This window comes from Pan paniscus, chromosome 3, assembly GCF_029289425.2.
Source record: "Pan paniscus chromosome 3, NHGRI_mPanPan1-v2.0_pri, whole genome shotgun sequence".
Lineage (NCBI taxonomy): Eukaryota > Metazoa > Chordata > Mammalia > Primates > Hominidae > Pan > Pan paniscus.
The window spans coordinates 10,688,431-10,711,125 of record NC_073252.2 but is presented as its reverse complement, the minus strand read 5'-3'; the positions used below and the strand labels follow the sequence as shown (position 1 = coordinate 10,711,125).

Genomic DNA, 22,695 nt, shown 5'->3' with positions numbered 1-22,695 from the left:
GGGGCGAGCGGGAGCGAGGGCGCCCAGGTGAGCGCGGGGCTGCACCGCCCGCCGCGCCGGGTAGAGCTCTACACGCGGAGCTGGGCCAGCCGGGCTCGCAGCGACACTGCAGGCCGCGGGCGGTACTGCAGCGCAGCGCGGCCCGGCGCATCTCGAGGCTCTATCGGGCGCGCATGCTCAGCGCGCCGCTCGTGGCCCCACTAGCCTCACTGCGCGCTTCCGCGGCAGCCGCGGCGGCCGAGCTGAGTGTGCGGGCCAGGAGAGCCAAGAGAGTGGGCCTGCGCCGCAGGGCGGGAAAGGGCGGCTGGGACGTGGTCCCTACCTTAGCCACCCTCCAGCGCCTGGCACCCTCCACGAAAGGTTGCTCCAGTTACTTCTGTTTTGCAGTTGAGAAAACGTCTCAGAGACTGGCAGTAACTTGGCCAAGGCCACACAGCTGGAAGGATGGCAAATGAGTTCGGGATTCGGGCTCTACATCCTTAACCTCCTGCACCCCAGGACTGTGAGGCGAGGTAAGCTTGAGAACCGGGGTTGTCTTATCAGAGCTTGGGGGGCCTTTATCCCTCCTTTACAGATGTGCAAACTAAGGCTCAAGGAAGTTACTAGAAACTTCTGAAATGTTTTAGAAGAAAAAAAAGCCACTTTCTGGGATCTCCTGTCCATGCATAAAGTCTTGAAGTGTCTGAGATTGACATGTCTGTGCTCTGACCTGGGTGTTAAAGACCTGGCCCTTTTTCAATGGACAGTGCTGTTTTTGTCAAGTCATATAATATTCGGGAGCGGTAGAGGCCAGAGAGAATATAAAACTGGGTAATGAAGCATGGAAGGAAGTTCAGAGCAAGAGAAAGGATGATCATGGAAAGCTCGTGGAGGCCTTCCTCTGAGCCCCAAGCTCCCCACTGGCAGAATTTGATGAAGGGCTCTCTAAGATGAGAGTTTGTAGACGCCTAGAATGATCTAAATCCACACTGCCTTTCCTTTTCTTCCTCAAAAGCGCCCACCTCAGGGCCTTTGTATATGCTCTCCTCTCCCCTGTTCTCCATCTTCTTGTGGCAGCTTCCTACTCGTGGCTTACAGCTCATCTCCCAAGTCCCCGTCATTGCATTTGTAAGGCTCGTGGTCCAGAAATGAATGTTCCCCGAGGGCTGAGCCTTACCCTGTTCGTCATTCCTCTAGCCTCAGCACTAGCCTGTGCCTGCACTGAATGGGCATTCATACATGGTCGGTTTTTTTTTTTTTTTTTGAGACAGAGTCTTGCCCTGTTGCCCATGCTGGAGTGCAGTGGCTCGTTCTTGGCTCACTACACCCTCCGTCTCCTGGCCCCAGCCTCCTGAGTAGCTGGGATTACAGGCGCCCGCCACCACGCCTAGTTAATTTTTGTATTTTTAGTAGAGGCGGGGCTTCACCATGTTGGCCAGGCTGTTCTTGAACTCCTGAACTCAGGTGATCTGCCCGCCTCGGCCTCCCAAAGTGCTAGGATTACAGGCATGAGCTACTGCGCCCAGCCCAATACATGTTTTATTCAATGAATGAGTGAATGAATGAACGTTGGCTCCCAAATCTTATACTCAACGACTGGTTCATGTCTTCCTTCTTCTCTCCTACATTAGGTAGTCATAACTAGGAGGGTGCATTGATTTCTTAGGGTGGCTGTACCAAACAAACATGTATTGTCTCACAGTTCTGTCGGCTTAGAAGTCTGAAATCAAGGGGTCCACAGGGCCATGCTCCCTCTGAACCCTCTAGGGGAGGATCCTCCCTGCCTTTTCCATCTTCCAACAGCCGTTGGTTTGTGGCTGTGTACTCCAATCTCGGCCTCTGTCCATGGCTTCTTCTCCCTGTGTGTCTCCGTGTCTTCTCATGGCATTTTCTTCTCTGTGTCTCTTCACAGAGACACAGAATGGTGTCCCTTGTAAGGACACCATTCACATTGGATAAGGGCCCACCCTAATGACCTTGTCTTACATCTGTAAAGACCGTGTTTCCAAATAAGGTCATATCCATAAGTTGGAGGTGGGGGATATTAGCGCTTCAACGTATTTTTCTGGGAAACATAATTCAACTCGTGACAGAAGTGATCCACGGAATTTAGGCAAACTAAGCTGGGGGGTGGAGAAGACATGAAGGGCAGACGTGTAGGGAACGTGTGATGATTCACATTTGCAAGCATCAAAAGATTTTTAGGGACATCAGCCTTAAAGGTTTCTGCTGAAGTAGTTTCTATTTTTCCTTGACCCTTTTTCAGGCTGTAAACACTCCATTTCCAGACACTCCACAAAGCATTTCATCTCCCTGAATTTGGGCTACTGAAGAGTAAGTTAACAGTCATTTCTATCTGCCAGGGACTGTGATAAGTCCTGACTTGCTTTCTCTTGTTTAATGTTGACAACCCCCTTGGGAGGAAGGACCTATTTTTCACTGAATTTTACATGAGAAACTGAGGTTCAGACAGGCTCACAACTTCTATGTGGCCGAACTGGGATTTATAACCAGTTCTCACTTCAGAAAAACTCCCAGGAGACCCACAGGTACCTTACATCAATTCTGTGTGACTTAAGAGGGCAGAACTGTGATGCATGAGTAGAAGTTATAAGGAGAGTTGCCTCTCCTTATAAAGTTTAGGACAATTTTCTAATGTCTAGACCTCAGATTCTCCAATACTTAGAATTAATAGTTTTTCCTGATGTGGCTCTGTTTGCCACTAGAGATTTTCAGGCAGTGGCTCCTAGTTTGGATTCTCAATGCCTTTCCCAACTTGACCCTACTCTTGAGGGAGACTTTGAACTCTCTGGCATATTCTCTCTGATAGGTGCTATCTGCACATAAATGTGTTTTTCTGAGAAGAGGTTCCTTAGCTTTTCTGAGCCCTAGGAGATAGAAAACCAGGACCCTAGCAGCTCCCTGATCAGGACCGAGGTTAGGAGCACTGCAGCCTAGGGCAGGAAGAAGGATTTGCTCTCTGGGCTGCTTATTTTCTCTGCCCAGCTCCTGATATTTCAGTGGTGGAGGTTTTGCCCAGCTGCTGGACTTGTGGCTGAGCCTGTCTTCTTCAACTCCGCTTCTCAGTGTGGCAGTACTGCCCAGGCCCACATCTCCTCCGTGCAGCATACTGGCCGCTGTCCGTGCATGCCGACCTTTGGCCGCCAACAGGAAGGTGATGGAAACCAGCCTTGCCCCGCTCCCGCTTCCAGAGCTTTGAAATAAACTTTAGCTGTTCATCCCGAAGAAACTGTACTTCCCAGTGACGCTGCTCCCATGCCTCAACCTGCCCCTGCTGGAGAGCAGTTTCACTTTGTGGGGAGTCACTGATTTTGCGGGACCTGGCAATATGGTCTTCTTCTTTCCTCTTAGAGGCTCTATTCTAAATATGTCTTCCTTCCGGACCGTAGATGCAGGTGTATCTAGAGGGCAGTTGGCTCGCCCAAAATAGCACCGAAGTCCAGGAGGCAGGAAAGAAACTCTGGCATTAAATGAGCTCACACCCTCTCCAGACTCCCACAGTCATTGTCCCCTCTGACCCTCACAACGCCCAACTGCTAGAGGAGGCTTTGCGCCTCACATACGACCTTCCTCGTCTTCAGAAATGAAGACACTGAGAGAGGTCAGGGGACTTTCTCGCCAAGGTCCAGCAGCTAAGATGTAAAGGAGTAGGGAGAGTCAGGATTTGTACCCAGGACTTCAAGGCCATCTCCTTCACTGAAGCTCTCCAAGAAGACGAGTTTGGAGGCTGAGGACCTGAGCTCCTTTTCTCTCGCTTTCACTCACCCGCTGCAGGACTGCAGGCTCCAGGGAGGCAGGCGCCAAGGCCGCCCTCCGCCGGACCCGGTACAAGGCAGGCGCCCCGGGATGGCAGACTGGGCCAGGACCGAAGCCGAATCCTTCTTTTGCCTGCGGCATGGCTAAATGTGGACCTCGCTCGCTACGGTGCGAACGTGTTGGGTCAAGCTCTAAGCCCAGAAGTGGGGCTCGGCTGGGTCTGAGGCTCCCCGCTCTGGACAGCTTAGAAGCCCGGCGGGGGCGGGCGCAGCCTTAGAGACCTCAGGCGCCGGCCTCGCTGGAGCCGCGCCGCCGCTTCACATTGCGCACGCGCGGGGCTGGCGCGGGCTCCGCCCCCCGGGTAGGGACCTACAGCGGGCGCGGCGCCGGCGGTCTGCGGCCGGCAGTGTAGACGCCCCTTCGCCGGGACCTGGCACCCGAATCCGGCCTGCCGGGTAAGTAGCTGAGCGGGAGGGCGAGGGCCCCCGGATCCGCGTGTACGTGACCGAAGCGCCGGCTGCGGCCGGGTCGTGGGGGCGCGCGGGGCGGGGGCCTGACGGGGCCAGGCCGGGGCGGGTCGAGCGGCCGCGGCCCCGCGTGCCCGCGCTGAGGGCTGGCGTCGTGGCAAGTGGCACCGGGAAGGCCGAACGCGGGCTCCGGCTGGTGGGCGTGGGGCACCGGCTGGGGTGGGGGCCCGGGCCGCGGCTTGGCGCGCGTTGAGCAGGGACGCGGGCCTGGCCTAGGGTCGGGGTCCGGCCCAGCGCCCCCAGCTCGCCTTTGTGCGCCGCGACCCCGCGGACTCGGCCGACGCGCCGGGGCGACCGAGGCGGGGGTGGCAGCGTCCCGCGGGGCCGTTCGTGTGGCGCCGCTGGCCCGGCCTGCGCTCCCCGCCCCCAGCATTATGAAGGATGCCTCCTCCGAGGGCTCCTACCGTCCGCGCCGAGCAGGAAGTGTCGTCAGGAGGCCATTTTTAAAGCCTCCTGCGGGCCTCGGAGCTGAGCGTTGACGGTTTTGGTTTTCTTCGGTTGGAAGAACCCCGGCCTTCCCTCGCGGCGAGCGGGACGCGCCTGGGAGACGACGATGCGCCCGATGCACCCGGCCTCGTCCTCCGAGCGCCCAGGCTTAGGCGCGCTCGCCTCGGATGCTGCCTGCCATCGGGGGAGCGTGCCGACAATAAACTCGAAAACCAGCCTGGCATTGTCTTTCCTTGAGAGGGTCAGGGGCGGGCTCGTCCATCGAGGTCCTGCGCATCTTTTACGGGGGGCGAGGACATAGGAGGTTGAGAAGAGATGGTGAAGGTTTGAATTGTTCCAAATGCTGATATCATTGTGGGACCTCCCCATACCGGCCTGCCCGTCTTATCTTGGTGTCTTTGGGGTTTGGGGCTCTGTAAAGCCAAGAAATTGCAGTGTTCAAAAGAATGAAAGTTTCTTAACCAGAAAGGAAAAGCCAAAAGAGCGAACGGGAGAAAACACTTAAGTCTTTATAAGTTGGGTAGTTAATGTATCCCGTTAAAATACCTCTGACTTTAAAAATTGTAATAATGAACGATTTATCAACGTAACATTAAAAAAAAACTACTGAGCATTATGTCCTATTTAAAAGTAGAAATCTACGTAGCTAAACTCTAATGTTGTGTTAGACTCTTTAAACCATCTTAAGTTTAGACTTGAAATCACCAAGAATTAAGACAAACCTGGGTCTCTAGAAGCTTGCAGTACTCTTCTACAGTAGAGCAGAGACTGAGGATGGGAATACATCTCTTTTCTCTCTCTTGAGTCACATATGCAAAGTTCAGCCCAGCATGTGATGTCAGTACACAGCCAAGGGTTCAGAAAATATTGTTTTAGAAACCAATGTTATATACTGTTGTCTCTTTGAGTAGAATACAAATAGTTCTTTTTTAAAATTGTGTGATATTGATATCTTTAGGATGCAATTTTTAAAAATTACTTTCATCTTGGATCAAATTTAGCCTTCAAAAATAACACTTTTTTGCGTAGACGGTTTGCTATGCTGATAACATTCATTGCAAATGCAATTTGAAAAGAGCAGACAAAGGATGGCATTCCTTTATTTATTGGGACTCCTTTCTGATGTATTATGCCCAATCTGAAGATTTTAAAAATGCAAAATGGCAATTAAAAAAATCCATTTAGATCTCTAGAGATTTATTTGCCTTTAAGGGGATCGGGGCCAGTTTTTGTGCAAAAGGAAGAACAAAGAACATTTTATTTTTGTCTCTGTGAAGCCTGCTCTTTCATTCATTCATTCACTCATTCTTTCAACCAGTACGAACCTTATTGAGTGCCTTCCTTGGCCAAACCCTTTGCTATTGATCATGATAAACAAGATCCTTACCAGGGAGGGTTTCCCCAATCATGATTGTTCTCAAACTGCCTGCTGTCTACTGCATTTTCTTTGTTATGCAAACTCAGCTAACTGCAATTTCCAGGATTCATCCTTGGAGTGAAAGCAGCTACAGATCAGCCAGTCGAAACATTGTCATCATAGGGTGAGGGTGGGGAGGCATCAAAATCAACTAGGGAGGATTTTAAACCATATGCCTGAGCCCCACCCTAGGAAATGGTAACCTGATTTGCTAGGTTGCATGTGAGTCCTGGGAATCCTTTTTAAGTTCCGTGGGTGACTTTGCCATACACCCCTGCTTGAGAACCACTTCTGGGGCTCATTCCCCTTATCTTCAACACTCTGAGAAACCAAGGCTGTGCCGGTCCAGGACTTAAACCCAAGTGTTTGGCTTCTGTTGCAGGCCTCTTTGTGCAGCGCCTTGCTGACGCCCAGGGTTCTGATGTAGAAGCCTACACCAGGGCCTGAGGTTGTGAAACTCATGGCAGTCCACGCCTGAGAAGAGAAGGCCTGAAAGAGAAGGAAGAGCCCATGGGACTTGCCACGGTTTTGACTTATATCTGCAACTCCAAGGCTACAGGCGGGAAGTAAGAACAGTGCTCAAGTGGCAGCAGATACTGACTATGGCTTCATTTCACAGCTTCACACAGCAGGGTAGCAGAAAACAAAGAATGTAAGATTGGACACAGTTGCTGCTGTTCACCAACTCTGTGATCTTCAAAAAGCCATATAGCTTCTCCAGACCTGTTAATCAGGGAAGAAGCAGATAACTGAAGGCTGGCTTTGAGAAGTTTCGAGGTAACATAGGAACCTGCTTATGCAGGCACTCTTTCCATCTGACTTGGGCCAAGCTGCTCCGGGATTGACAAGCAGCCAGCCTCTGGGAGAGCACTCTGATCAGATCATTGATAGAACATTCACTACTCTACTTATCATACCCATTTACTTATCTCCATCTTCTGTTAGACTCCTTAAAAACAGCAGCCCACAGCAGGTGTGGGGATAAAACAGTCCTGGGCAGTGCTCATTGTACTCACACTATGCCAGGCACTGTGCCAGGAACATTCAAATTTCTAAGAATCTACAAAGTAGATACCTCATTATACATCTTACAGAGAGCATCATTGGTGTTTCCAAGGTCACAGGGCTAGGCAAGGGTGGAACCCTGAGTCTGCTTGTCTGTTTGCCCCATTACAGCCCAGGGGTGGTGGCCTCACCCCACCTCCAGGCACCCACAAGAATATAAAATCTTGTACAAGGATGTCGATATTACTATTGCCATTCCCAAGTGCACCTGCACCTGTAGTATCAGGTGGTTTGCAGCCTTGGCTGCATAGCTGCATATGAGAATCACCTGGGAAGCTTTTAAAAATCCCAGTATCCCCACCTCTTCCCCAGTTACAGTGGAGTCTTGCGGGTGGTGAGGGACATCATTATTTTTGAAGCTTCCAAGTAATTCTGGTGTGCAGTGGGGTGACCAGCTGTCCCAGGGACCTCCTTTAAAAAATAATATCCCGGGTGCATGACAGGCCAATTGCCCTAATGCAACCAAGGTTAAGAACTACTGGTTTAATGGGAGATATTTTTTCTGTGCTCGATTATACTGTTTTATTAAACTCTGAATCCATTTCTTTCTGCAAATTTTTAAGGCAAAAAAGAAATGCGAAAATATACGTCTCATTTTTAGCACCTTTAGAGACCTGGAGTCATTTGATGTGCTTCATGACTTAAAATTTTGTAATATGCCTTGTGATACTACCTTATTTTTACCATATATATTTTTTAATGCTTAACAAGAGCATATTTGCTCTTTCACATTTTTTTCACATACAAAGTTTTAGACATCAAGCACTCTAAATTCTTTTTTACAAATACTTTTTTCTTAAAATGTTAAGAAAAAGCCTATAATATCACTTCCTTTGTTTTCTGATGTAGACTCAGTTGATGTGCACAGCAGTGTCAAGTCAATCTCCAAAATACTCCCTGTAGACAGGGTGGGGAGAAGACCCTCACTTCCTGCCTACTAATGAACTCATGTTGATATAGACCTTTGCCTCATCAGATTCATTTGTTAAGCTAACCAGTGTCTGCTTCTCTGGACATTACTGGACTCTTCTACCTGTGAAGCCATCTTAAAAAAATATATTGACTGATTTCTTAACGAAACATCTACTCTTTGCCAAGCATAAAGTTACCTCCCACTTGTATACACCCTTTTCTCATTTGTCCTCACATCAGCTGTATAAATGAGAAATATTCACATTTTATGAGTGAGAACATTCAGGCTCAGATAGGTTAACAAGTTTGAAATCATGTGCTAGTAAACCAAACACCTAGGTTTTGAACCTTGTTCTTCTTGTCCCAAGGTCATTATTCTCTACTGTGTTACACTCAGCTGCTTTCACCTGGAAAAGCAGAGGAATCAGGCTGTCTCCTGCAGCTGTCTTGGTCCATTCTGCTGCCCAAGCAGTACACTTGGTTTCAGATGAAAATCTAGGATCCCAAGGATGGGTACATTTGTCGGCAGCATTTGGAAGTATTTTTCGTCATCAGGATGGCAGTGAATTTGCAATTCAGTCATCTCAGTGCAAGGTAGTTTGGCAAAAAGATTATGACACTTAATGGATTTTTTTCCTCTTTTAAATCTGTTTACCCAGCATTTTGTAGTATAATGCAATGTAATAACATTGCATTATTTTGAGCATAGTTTAGAAGCCAAGAAGATACTTTCAAACAGGTGACATAATTCAGTTATGGCCCAGATGTCCTGCCTTCCCCATCACACATTCATATTAATGGTCTTAGAAAGCTGTTTCTGAGGCAACAGTTTCTTCCTCAATATCATCCTACTGGGGAAATTTTGGCAGTTGATGTCTAATGTTGATTTTTTTTTCCTGATCGATTTTAATTGTTTACTGGGCACTTTGGGGTAGAATTGTTTTAAAAATTTGGTTACTGGGAAAGCTAGACAAGCCTTTGCTGTGGTGAAAGAGACAGAAGGAATATAGATATAATTTGTAAGTGGTTATGCCATTGGGCTTAATGCTTTGCATACATTATCTAGTTTGCATCTCCTGATCGCCCTTTAAGTTTGCTTACGGTAAAGCATTATTCCTTGCTTGGCAATGCACAGAGAAAAATTATTTGCTGAAGGACCCTGCAAATGAGGGACAGGATCAGAGTTGGAACTGTAAACTTTTCCACTCCATTTCATGTGATCTTCATGGGTACAGCAGCTATACCCTGCCCCAGCAATGAGTATGGTAGAGCCACATTCAAAGGAGGACTTTGGGGTCAGAATTCCTAAAAAGAGCTGCTTAAGTTTGCTTCTGCATCCAAAAACGATGCAGTCACAGTCAACTAACACTGAGCTTGCTGGGCATCTCCTGAACAGAAATGTATGTGGTGGTCCATGTAGCATGTATGTGATATAATTGGCCACCCACCTTTCCTTTTCACATTAACATTTATCACAGAAACACATTCATTTGCTACAGGGATATTTCACACTTTGGCTGAACTTTGAGAGAAGTGGGTGAGGAAAAGGTAGTTTAGTAACTAGTTTATATATAAACCTAAATTGTAGTGAGTACTCTTGTAGTTGGAGCATCTTTTCTATGGTAATTATAAATGGCTGTTAGCCCCTTTGCACTAAAGCTAGGTGGGTGGTTTTGCCACAGAGGTAAATTATCTTTTGGGCGGTATAACCAAACAAATAAAATATAAAATGAGATTCAGGGCATGTTCTGAATACAGCAGTTAATTAGGCAGCTAAGGAAACTGTATTTTAGCCCCTCTGACTATGTGATTGGTATTTTTTTAAATTAAAAAATGGAAAATAATATTTTTAACAGCTTATGATATGTCAGTCATTTAATCCTCACAGTAACTCTGTGGGGTAGGTAGGTACTGTTTCTATCTCATTTTACAGGTGAGGAATCAAAACAGTTGGTATACCCAGGTTGTATATCTAGAAAGTGATAGAGCTGGGATTTTAAACCTTATTATCTGATTCCAGAATCTCTAGCTTTAAACACTATGTTACCACTTACTTCTCTTCGAATTTTATTGAGCATTAGATGTTTCCAGTATTTAGAAGTCAAATGCTTCGTTTTTAATAGGAACTTACACAGTCTTTTTTGTTTTTTTATAGCCCTCAATGTCACTGATGTGGATTCTCCCAAACTCGATACTTTGTTTGTTTTTATGTCCCCATAATAAGTCTTTAAGAAAACAGGGCAAGTGAGCTCAAAATCAAAAGAAAACCCACCAACAGTGAATGCATTCAGGGCTATTTCCAGGTCTTTCCTTTGAAGAAAGATAAGACTCAGTCCAGAGAGCACATCTGTGACACACTGTGCCTCTTGCCTTTGGTGCGTGGCAGTCATCTTTGGCTCATGCTGTACATTATTCTACATTAGAAAACTCACTGTATGTTGCTAAATAATTTTTTGAAAACAGGCAAATTAATAAATGGACATCTTATTTATTGCACCATAAAATTAATGGTATTCTTTTCTGTGTTTTTTGAGAGCTTTCCTAAGCTATCTGAAAGTCCTAAGACGCCAAATGCAGAGGCTTTTGCAACAGATGTTGAGAGTTTGCACGGTAGGCAAACACTGACCCTGCTGTTAATAGTAATTTATTGAGTACCCTTTCAGTGCCAGCATACCCATGCACAGCTTTGTCTCCGGTGTCTTTTGTACTCCTTGGTCATCCATCCAGAGAGTCATAACTTGCCAAGAGGACTCAGCTTCACAGGTGTGTATACTTGGATGTGAACCATGGAGGACGTTGTGTGGAAGGGACGGGCTGAGAGGCTTTTACACAGATATGCCTGCTGTCCCTCAGCAGTGTCCACGTGTAAATACCAACATCAGAACCATCTTCATTCTTCCATGTGGCCGTGTCCATTTACCTTGTCTTGGAGTATTACATCTGAGATGAATTTCCCTCTGTTACTAGACACAGGTTACAAAGGCCAAAGAGAACTCCCATCTACTTGTTAGGAAGAAACCTCACATCTTTTTCACTTGTACAGAGGGATGTGGCAATGTAGTAACATTGCATTATCTTGAGCATAGTTCAGAAGCCAAGAAGATACTTTGAAACAGGTGACATAATTCATTTATGGCCCAGATGTCCTGCCTTCCCCATCACACTGCATTTGCTAATAATCATGGCTGCATGCTTCATATTGGCACTTGCTCCTATGGATTCTTAATTCAGAATAACTGCTGAGAAAGTTTTGCAGAGGCCTCTCCAAGACTCTGCCTTCCTCATGCGTTCTGGCTGGCTTGTGTATTCTCTGGGGACTTTCCTTGGCTGGGATGCTCTCCATTCCTTGCTGATGGACGTGATCTTACTGCCCAGTCTGTCTCAGATTTTCAAGTATTTAGTTTTAGAATAAATGATACCTTCCCGCCTCCAACTTTTGAAAGGACTTAGAGAGAAAAATGGCAAAAGTGCCTTCTGGGATTTTTGAAGACCCCTGGGGGCTGAGCAAGAGGCTGAAACACTGAAAATGAGCCAGTGGAATCCTGGTTTGGATGATTGTTCAAATAGAGGAATCTTGTCACATGACTTAGTTGAGAATTTCTTAGGGCTAATATAGAGGGTGTTATGTTGAAATAGTTGGTAAGCAAATTGTGGCAGACAGGTTTCTTTCTCACACACTAGTATTACAAGACTGGTAGAGCATAAACAGATATCAACTTGTATGCAAATCTTTGGAACAGAATTGAGAACTGAGGATGAGAGATGTGCAGATTGGTAACTGGTTGACCAAGAGGAATTAAGTTTATTTTTGTTGCTCCAGAGTCAAGGCAGAACAAGGAAATTTATAGGAAAGCTGATTTCTGTTTCATTTAAGGGTAAATTGTTGGTAATGAGAACTATGTGAATATAAAATTGGCTGCCTATGAGAGGGAAGTGGTTTTTTGTTTATGGCAATATTAAACTATCAGCTGCATGGTCAATTGGAGAAGATGTTTTAAGGATTTAAATATTCTCAGAAGCTTCAACCAGTAATTTGGAATGCTGGCTTTTCATCAGGATTACCTAGGGTGCCTTTACAAGCCACAGAAATCTTTCCTTTCTTCTCTCCTGAGACTTAGATTCACTCGCTTTGAGATGAAGCCTGGGAAATTGTCCATTTTTGCTCTGATTCTGAGGCTTTTCCAAGTTGAGAACGCTGGACCAGATCTCCCTTATCACCAGTCTTAAGCCTTTTCATTCCTTAGGCTTTGGTTTTCTTGGGTTCTGGCTGGCTGCTGCTGCAGCTTTTCCGTTTTATCTGGATAACAATGTTGACATGACTATATTGATGATGGTAGCATTCTTTAGATGATAAAGTGTGTGATTTCGAGGATCAGCAGCGTCGGACTGGGCATAGAAGTCATGGGCCTTTTTTTAATAGATAATAGAGATGCAGGTAAGTTCTTGCTTGAGGTCACTTGATGAGCAGCAGAAATCCTGGGAGTTACTTCTGTCTTCCTTCACTAAAGCCTCTGCAAATTTGGAAATTTAAGTGTGTGCCAGCTTCTCATAATGACTTCTCTGAAAGTTGTCTTGTCTCTTCCAGAAATGCAGTGTAATGTAAAAGGCCTTATCTTTGCCCATGTATTGTTTGCCAGCTTGAGGCATTCATGTGTCCTGTGCAAAATCATGGTCCCCTTACACAGGTATGTGTTTGAACATTGAGGGGACAGATGTTTCTCCAACCCCCCACTGCAACCCTGCAGGCCTCCATCTGCTTGATGTCTAAGTGTTGTATGCATACTTAAGATAGAGCAAGTCTGACTGAGGGCTTGATTTCATGCTGGAAATTGCTTTTGAAGAAGGTGACTATCTTTCGCAAAAGTAGAGTAGGAAAAGACGACACTGCCAAAGAAAATACAGCTTGTCATCAGATATGATGTGTTATTTTGGTGCTTTCCAAAGGGCAGGTTTTACACCAGATCTGAGTGCGTTACTGTTGTATCTCTTGAGCCCCTGTGGAGGGGCTTTTTTAAACTCCCCGACGTCGGTCTTTCAGACTACCTTTATATGGCTCTTGGCCTGTTAGCATTGTGCCAGAAGGAAGCTACCTGTGTTGCCACCCATCATTGTCATCGAACAAACACTGACTGAGTCCCTCTGGGTGCCTCTTGACACTTGGAGAAGGACTCAAAAATTTCAAAAGTCTTCTCTTATACTCTAGTGTTCTTATACTCTAGCATTCTAATCATCATGGCGGCTCTGGGAGGAATTGGATAATTGTTCCTAATTCTAGTTGCTAGATGAAAAACTGAGGTTCAGAAGATCTAAGTGACTTTCTTAAGTCATGAAAGAAAGGCTTTTAGCAGATTCCAAACTAGAATGGATTTTGTTATGCTCCTAGTTTGCCATATTCTGGGAAAATAAGTGTCTTTAAAGATTGTATAAAAGAGTCACTGTGGCCAGGTGCGGTGGCTCACGCCTGTATTCCCAGCACTTTGGGAGGCTGAGGCAGGCAGATCACCTGAGGTCAGGGGTTCAAGAGCAGCCTGGCCAACATGGAGAAACCCTGTCTCTACTAAAAATACAAAATTAGCTGGGCATGGTGGTGCAAACCGGTAATCCCAGCTACTCGGGAGGCTGAGGCAGGAGAATTGCTTGAACCCTGGAGGCAGAGGTTGCAGTGAGCCAAGATTGCACCATTGCACTCCAGCCTGGGCAACAAGAGTGAAACACTGTCTCAAAAAAAAAAAAAAAAAAAAAAAAGGTCACTCTGTGTATATTGGAGTGCTTACTTGCTCTAGAAAACCTTCGTCACCTCTTGTGTCCCAGGCCAGGCCATCCGTGATCTCCTTTCTGCTCCAGCCTCTGCTCTGCCATGTCCGTACAATACTGGGTTATTGTCTTTCCTAGAACATGTCCCGTTCCCCATTCTCCTTGCTGTTCCTCACGAGCAGCAGGCCCACTTCCCACAGATCGTTGCCTTTTCTGTGCTTGAAACACCCCCTTTCCAGCAGCCACAATGCTCACTGTGGTTGCCCCCAGGTCTCTGCTCAGACATGAACTTAGCATGAGGCCTCTCCTGACTGTCCTCACCTCCATACCCAGCCCCGCAACCTCATCACCGTGGTCTTCCCTGTCCTGTTGGCCTTGCTTTTTTCCCAAGTATCTTACCACCATTGGCAAATATGTAATCTGTTTCCCCCTCTGCAGTGTGTGCATCACCAGGAGAGGGACTGATTTGCTTTCATTCACTACCTTACAGCACTTTTGAATAATGCCCAGCACATAGTAGATTCCCAATAAGATGCTGCAGCAGGCTTGCTAACATTGTCAGTATTATGGGCTTCTTAGCACTCATGAAAGCAAATTAAGCATGTAAGTTAGAGAGTTGGTATTCAAGCTGATAATAAGCTATAATGTAGAAACAAATGGGAACACCCCAGGCCAAAGCCCTAGTTGTACCACTTGATAACTAACTTGTTCAAAAATTGAACTGACAGTGTCCTGTATAACATTTTTGTGAAGCTAATATGAAATTATACCTGTGAAAGATGTGCTCACTGACACTTGAAAATGACTTTCCCTGACCAAAGGCTGTCCTGAATGGCTGCTATGATGTCCTTGTTCCTGGTATATCTGTGTTGATTCATGATTTGGCTAAAGTGGTCATTTATAGGGGGCTGAGTTTGAAAATGTTTTCAATTTAGGCTTACTTGCCAACTCTGTTGTGTTATTGTTATAACATGCATCTAAAATCATACGTTGAGATTTACCATAAAATGTCCAAGGCCATTAAAATATAGGATAAGTTTGTTAATAGCTTAGCCAAACTCTTATATTAATCATGCTTTATAATTTTGTTTTCCTTTAGTGTTACCTGGAATGTCAGAGAGCTGAAAGCAGTCATATTTTGGGATCATGCACCTACTGTGGCAGTATATAAAGAAAGATAATTAAGTATGCACCCAAGAAGTAGCTGCGCCCCTACCCATCACAAACTGTATAGAAGGATATCTCCTAAGGATTTTATCATGTGAAAACTTTCTGAATTTTAGTTGGCTCTTTTTAGAAATGCAGATAAGATGAAGGATATTGGACAGCAGCTATACACTACACACTTGAACGGCAGACATAATTCCTTGACCATGTCACCCAAACAGCCTGATGCTAATGGAGCACCTCGGCCAAATAGACAAGAAGCACAAACCCTTTTGTATCAAGGCTCAGAGGCAGAGGCTGCCATGATGACCATTGCTACATGTGCAAAGTGCAAAAGTGTTCACAAGATCTCTCTTCAAGATTTGCAGAAGGGTACAGGGAAGGACGGTATGTATGTCTGCTTCCAGTGCAGCCTCGGTGCAGCTCCTCCCAATTTTCATTTTGTGAGCAATAATCCCAGTGCTACTCATGTTGGAAATAAAACTGAAAACTTCTCATGTTCTGTCAATAACAAATTTAAGGTAAGGAACTTTAAGCCAGGCAAATACTATTGTGATAAATGTCGATTCTCTACAAAGGACCCGCTGCAGTACAAAAAGCACACCCTTCAACACGAGGAGATTAAATTCATTTGTTCTCACTGCAGCTACATTTCGTATACGAAAGGAGAGTTTCAGAGGCATTTGGTGAAACACACAGGCATATTTCCTTATCAGTGTGAGTATTGTGACTATGGTGCTATTAGAAATGATTATATTGTCAAACACACGAAGAGAGTACATGAAAGGGCAGGTGCGAAACGGCCAGTCAAAGCTGTTGCCAAGCTGGAGCCAAAAAGAACCGGAACTTCAAAACAAAACCCAGGGCTTCTGAAAGCTTCCAATCCACGGACTACATTTCAAAATAAGTGGTCAGACCAACTGTCAGGTTTCTCTCTGCATGCAAATAAAGACAAAATGCACAATATCATGTTGTTACCTGAACCAAAGGAATACCAAAAAGATGTAGTTTGTATTCCAAATAAAATGACCCTGTCTGAGCCAAATGAAGTCAACCTATTCGAGAACAAAAATGTTGAAGTAGAAGTGTTATCTCCTGCAAAAGAACCTGTTCAGCCAGGTATGCCATTGACAGTTGTTGCACCAGCAGAACTAGTTGTCCCTGCAAACTGTTTAGCCCAGTTGATAGACGTGAAAGTTGTCAATGGTACACAGCAGCTTGTTCTGAAACTGTTTCCGCTGGAAGAAAATAATTGCCTTGAAGCTGGGAGGGATAATGGAGGTAATTCTGAACGTATGGTGAAAGAGAAGGGTTCAAATGAACAAGAAAAAGTACTTTCTGCAGAAAAAACAAAGTCACTGACAGTTGACGGGAATGTTGGAAAACTCGTAGGCATTGATAGTTTTCAACCTTCAGTTCAGAAACAGCTTAAAAATGTGAAATGGGTAAGGTCTTATGATTTTATTATGCCAAATTCTAGTGTGCACAACAATGGAAAATCCTTCATTAATTCGGAAACAATTGAGGATTTTCAGAAAAAAAATAATTTGTATCCACATAGAACTGCTTTTCCTTCCGTTGCCTTAAAAGGTCATTCTCTAGCATCTGTATTTAAAAACAGTGTTTTACGTAGTCTTGGAGCCGCATCAAACCCTTTTCCATATAAAGCTGCTGTTTGTTTTGCTGAAAATGGAAGAAATTTACACAGTAATTCACAGCAGTTACTCCCATTTGCTGCATCACCTGCAACCTGTTCCTTCTCTGGAGAAAAGGGCTTATTGCCTGTAAGTGAAAATGACTTGGAATCTACAAGTAAAGTCAATATTCCTGTAAAAATGGTTTCCTCTAATAGGAAGCAGGAAGATAACCAGACAGAGGAACACAAGGCAGTTTCAACTGTAGGCCAGATTTCCTCTCAACATAAGAGTGAGTATTTACATATAAACATAACTGGAGAAGATAGATCTCAACAGCCTGGGGATAAGCCTTTGGAATTAAAGCATTCTGAAAGGACTAACAACACTCATGATGGCCCAGTCATCTCATCAGTATTTTCTCTGAGCTCTGGATCTGAAAATGTCCCCGAGGGCATTAAGTGGAATAGCTCAACGTCTAAAATAAAGTCAATTGAACTGTTGCGCAGAAAGATAGCTCAGTTAATTGAGTCCTGTGGCAAGCCGTCATCTTTGGCTTCAAATAGTGCACATCGTCGCTCTGTAGGGCAGGCATCAAAGGGAACTTCAAAAGCTACCTCTGAAGGTATTCAAGAAATCAACGTGTCACTCACTGGTCCTGGCCATTCCACAGGTACTCTTCAGAAACCTCCGAATGATGGTGGTATTACTGGTAATAGACAGCTTACTCATCAACAAATATATCCACACTTTGCAGATGGCAGTAATAGGAAAACCAAAAGCAGAGTGGCCAGGAAGGCTCATGTTGCCACGCCAGTGTTAATCCCCAAAGGGGCTGTGTTGAGGGTTCTTAATTCCTCTGAGAATGCCCACATCATAGAGGCTACATGTGAAGCACCTGTCAGCATACCTTGCAGTGAAACACAGTTAATAAAACCGGTTCCATTTTGCCCTGTGAGACAGGTGGACTCAGACTTACAGCCTTTAAGAAGTGAAAGGGGGCCAATAGATATGTCCCCAAATATCAAGACACCTCTGCAGCCTAAACTGAGAAAAGAGAGTGCTGTCTGTAGCACCATCCATAGAAAAACTGGTCTCTTGTATGGACAGCAAGGAAGCAGTGAATTAAATAAGCAAGGGAGACTGCTTTCCAGAAGTCTTTCTATAAGTAGAAATAAAACCAAACAAGTACACTTATCCAGGAAGAAAAACAAAATTCAAGCTGAACCCAGCCGCTGTCTCAAGGATCCTTCAATTTTTCAGGTTGCAAGGCAACTAAGACTGATAGCAGCTAAGCCAGATCAGTTGATTAAGTGTCCCCGTCGGAACCAGCCAGTCATTGTGTTAAACCACCCTGATGTGGACTCACCAGAAGTGACCAATGTGATGAAGGTAATAAATAAATACAAAGGCAATGTCCTCAAAGTTGTTTTATCAGAGAGGACTAGGTGTCAGCTAGGCATCAGACGGCATCATGTACGCCTGACCTACCAGAATGCAGAAGAAGCCAGTCAAATTAAAAGGCAAATGATGTTGAAAATGAAACTCAAAAAAGTTCATAAAAACAACTACCAGGTAGTGGATTCCTTGCCTGATGATTCTTCACAGTGTGTATTTAAGTGCTGGTTTTGTGGGCGACTGTATGAAGACCAGGAAGAGTGGATGAGTCATGGCCAACGGCATTTGATAGAAGCAACTAGAGATTGGGATGTTCTTTCCTCCAAGGGCAAATAAGTAAACAGTTACTCTTTAAAGCAAGTTATCTTTTAGTTTATTCCGGTTTGGAGTCCCTCCACCAAGATTCAGTAGAAGAAATACAGACTGTAGAAATGAGAGGACTGCTAATTCTTCAGAACTGTAGGAATATTGGGAGCTAGGAGTCTGAACCTGAAGTATGTGATTGGACCCCAGAATGTATTTGAAGGCTCTGAAATTGTACATGCAAATTGGTACATAGTCATTTTTCTGGAGAGAGCCTGTGAAACTGAACAGATTTTCAGTGGGATCTGAGACTTTTCTTTGTTTAGCACCCTGTTTTCTGAGTACATACAGATCTTTCATAATCCATTCAGAGGGGCAGATTGAGAATGTTTTACACATGCTCTTCATATAAATGCTACAGAAAAATCTTTGTTTTGGTGTGCACATCCATTTTGTTTTTGCTTTAATTTGTGTTCTGAGTATTTGGTGCACAATGGAAATTATATTTTCTACTTTACTGTCTTCAATTTGGTTATAGAGAAATGGCCATTCTTTTACTCCCTCCCTGGTTTTGTAATACTCCCGAGTGTTCCGTATAGCACAAAGAGTTTTGCTTTTACTGGCCATTTTAAAGAATGTTTTCAACTGCTTGCCTGAATTTACTCCTTTCACAGCAAGTGTTAGAAGAAAGATAACATTTTCAAATACTTAGCTTTTGCTTTCTTTAAAATACATTGGTTTATGACATATGGGAAGGGAACGTGCCTTTTTGCAAAGACAAAAAGATTACAAAAGGAAAATATCTAAAACTATTTTCTCTTTGCCCTTACCACTCCCAGAAACATAAGTGACCCATTTAAAATGCTAGGGAACAGGCTTACAACATAGGTAAAACTCGCAAACACAGTTCAAGGTAGGCTCATAAAGTTGTGAAAGGGGTTTCATATGCCCTTTAGTTTTCATTTGGGATTCATCCAAAGACCATGGGTGGATGCTGTCTTCTCTCTTCTTGATCCCTTTGATTCATGGACACTAGACTCCCTTTGCCATTTCTTCTGAACAGGCCCTCCTGTGGACTAGCACAACTTCCTTGCCCACTGTTTCTTCCTTTCTGTGCCTTTGAGACCCCTTAAGGTTTTCCCTCATGAGATTACTAGAAAATGGCAGGAATCAACAAAATGGAGACCTCCCACTGTTTTTGCTAAAGTTACAGGAACATGATCCCTAGTTTTCATTGATAGTAAAGCTGTTTCTGATTTGTCTTAACCACATTCATGCTTACCCTGCTGCTCAGCTTTCTCAGGGAAGCAACTCCAGGAACACTCCTTCCACTCCCCTCTACCAACAGATGTCAGGACTGTCATTTATCTACACATTTGTGTTCTTTAGAAAAAGGCCCACCCCCTGCACAAGCACAGCCTCTTGGGCAGATAGGTGGCTGGGTCAATGCTTAAGACAGGATTCTAGTCTTCACTTGCCTGTGCAGTTGGGCACTGACCTTCCAGGTAGAGCACAGATGGCACAACCCCGGGGCAGCCCCAACTTGCATTTCCCTCCCTCCAGGGGCTATTCCTGTCTTAGGCGATTTGTGGGGTGCAGTGAATGAAACTAAAGAGTTGTTGCACCTGAAAAAGACACCAGTGATTTTTTATTGGGTAGTCGATTGGAGACTTTGATTTTTTTTTTTTTTCACATGGGAAAGTCTTAGATTCCAGTAGATGGAATTGCAATCCTTTGCAGTTTGTTCTCATTACAGATAATCAACATTTCTTTTGTATAATTCAATACATGATCATCAAGTTAATTGGTAAATTGTTATTGAAATTTAAAACTTGCATTTTTATATATGCGTATGTGTACACATAAAAATATTTTTTACCATATGAAAATTGCAGTAGCTAATTTTCTGATTTCCTATTTTATAATGATACATGGGCTGGAAAAATGTAGAACGTTTTTATATTCTAGAAATTTATTTTGGAAGTACATTTTTATAAGGGTCTAATCTCACTTTTGGAAAATGAAAGCACAGGAATGATGGGGTCTGGTCTGTGTGAACAAGTGAGTAGAAACCCCTGTGGATCATTTTATTACTGCATTTTTATTTGGTGCTTTTTAGGAAGTAGATCTTTGGTACCACTTCACTACGTAAAGTAGAGCATTCGAAGTTTTATCCATGTTATATATTGTACTCCTGTGGCATGAAAAATAGCTCCCAAGATACGGAGAGGAGAGGAGTGAAGAAAAGGCTGTGTTTTTTTTTGTTTTGTTTTGTTTTTTGCCACTTTTTTATCTCCTATTCCTCACCACATAGTGCTTTTTCCTGAAAAGCTGGACTGAGAATTGGCCTTGAATCAGGTCAGAGTGTTAACTGTCAACATGAAGTATTTTCACTTCGCAGCATCAACTGTTTTTCAAGCATTAGCTAAAAACACAACTTGCATACTTTGATGGAGCTTAATTGTGTGAGTAGAATATGTAGCAAAGCTTTTTAGGATTTTCAGAACTAGAATACTTTTTAAGGAATTAAAAGTGTTTCTGGAAGTCAAAAATGGGAAAGCAAAAAGTAGCTGTCCTCCCTAAAGAGCTTTAGAAGATAGCTTAACCTGTAGGTACATGTTATGAAATAAACACATTTCTAACAATACAAGGGAGTAGGGGCAGACCTGTGTTGAGTATTTGTGTGGGTTCTTAATTTTGAAGGACCTCCAATCACTACATTTTGTTAATACTACCAATAAAATCATTTTCAACTTATTTTTTAAAGTAGGTTTTCTTACTTTGGTGGACCAGAAGTGAGAGATTGTTAAATTTAGGATATAGGCAAATACAGTAAAAGTTAAAAAAAACCTGACCCAAAGTATACTCTAATAGACTATATTATATTCAATTTTGTATCCCCAGTCCAGAACATCTTGTAAGCCTTCATTAAGGGCCACCTGCTATCTGTTGAACTAGACTGAACAAAATATATTGTCTCACAAGCTCCATCCCTTTTTCTTTAGGACATGTTATATAATCCATCCCAGAAGTTGAAGATGTGATGTTGCTCGGCCTTTGGAATAATTTTTAAATCTGTAAATGTCTATATGAGCAGAAACAAAACATTGTGTAACATGTTTTAAGCATTATTGTAATTCCTGTGTTAACAGTTTGTGTGTCTGCTGCTCTGGTTTTGAAACATGTTTGTATATAGATATAGGAGTTGGCATAAATTTTGTTAAATAAAGCAACAAAAATTTTCTTTGCCCTTTGATTTCAAACCTTATGCAGGTGACTTTATTACGTAGCCTATTTGTATTATACATTTCTGAGTCAAAGGCAAGGTGTCATTCTACGTAACAGGTGTTTTGAATTCTACCAGGGTATGTTTTGAATTAGATGCAATGATGGGATGGTTAACCTTGCAGACCCTAATATGAGGCCAGGTTATGTTTTTGTTTTGTTTTGCTTGCAGATTCACAAGAGGTGCTGGTTTGGACAGCAGTGGCAATTTTCCTGCCATGGTTAGGGGCCTCAGCAGAGAATGTATGTGGGCCTTTAACCTGCCTTCCATGTCTTGGGTAGAAGAGTTCCCAGTCAGTGATAAGGCCCTGGACCACGTGTACTTGCACTATTGATGTCATCTCTCCAAATGATCTCTTGCACCCGAGGCCACATATATTTGGGTTGCAAGAGTATGAGGATATTTAAAGAGGCACTTAATTTCCTCATCTCACTCCCAGGGCCCAAGTAGTCATAAGGGAAAGGAAGAGAATTGGACTTGTGACAAATACTGGCAGATCTGAGGAAAAGGGAGGTGAGTTGCTTAAGTTCACCAATTTGTTCAGTTTATTTTGAGTTAAAAAATGAGTCATCTTTGAATCCTATAGGATCGTTAATTGTCACCTTTGACAGTAGTTATTTAGGGGAGAGTGGAGGTCAAATAAGGCAGGAGGAAACTGAAGGGGCTCTGTATTATGCATGGAGTACCAGGGACCTGGTAGCTGTAGTGTGATGAGTCAAATAGGAAGCATGGGTGGAAACTGACTTCAAGCGTGTAAAGCTAGGAAGTGGCTGTCACTAATGTATACTGTGTAATAGAAAACATATTAAAACTGAAGCTCAGGAAAATTAATAACACCTGATTGGCCAGGTTTACATGGTGCCCTTCCATTTCAAATGTTACGAGCCTTCATTTATCACATTACTTCATTTAGAAAATAGCTTAACTTGTAGGTACATGTCATGAAATGAATACATTTCTAACAAAATGAGGGAGTAGGGGCAGAACTGTGTTGAGTATTTGTGTGTTCTAACCTTGATTTTGAAGGCC

The 22,695-nt window shown here is 43.9% G+C and overlaps 1 protein-coding gene across 11 annotated transcripts; it reads left to right on the top strand.

Annotated features, from left to right (window-relative positions):
* Positions 1 to 219: 219 nt before the first annotated feature.
* On the top strand, positions 220 to 21,643 carry ZNF518B (zinc finger protein 518B). 11 transcript variants are annotated; one of them, XM_055111193.2, is made up of 5 exons: positions 4,133 to 4,211; positions 6,530 to 6,924; positions 8,493 to 8,718; positions 10,661 to 10,887; positions 14,978 to 21,643. In XM_055111193.2, exon 5 carries the CDS (start codon positions 15,189 to 15,191, stop codon positions 18,411 to 18,413), a length of 3,225 nt encoding a protein of 1,074 aa, XP_054967168.2. In that variant the 5' UTR covers positions 4,133 to 4,211; positions 6,530 to 6,924; positions 8,493 to 8,718; positions 10,661 to 10,887; positions 14,978 to 15,188; the 3' UTR covers positions 18,414 to 21,643. The 11 variants fall into 11 exon arrangements, with proteins under 11 accessions (XP_034814189.3, XP_034814188.3, XP_034814187.3 ...); XM_055111196.2 differs by lacking the exon at positions 4,133 to 4,211 and adding an exon at positions 4,365 to 4,419; XM_055111194.2 differs by lacking the exon at positions 4,133 to 4,211 and adding an exon at positions 4,881 to 5,054 and having other exon boundaries at positions 10,659 to 10,887.
* The last annotated feature ends 1,052 nt before the right edge of the window (positions 21,644 to 22,695 follow it).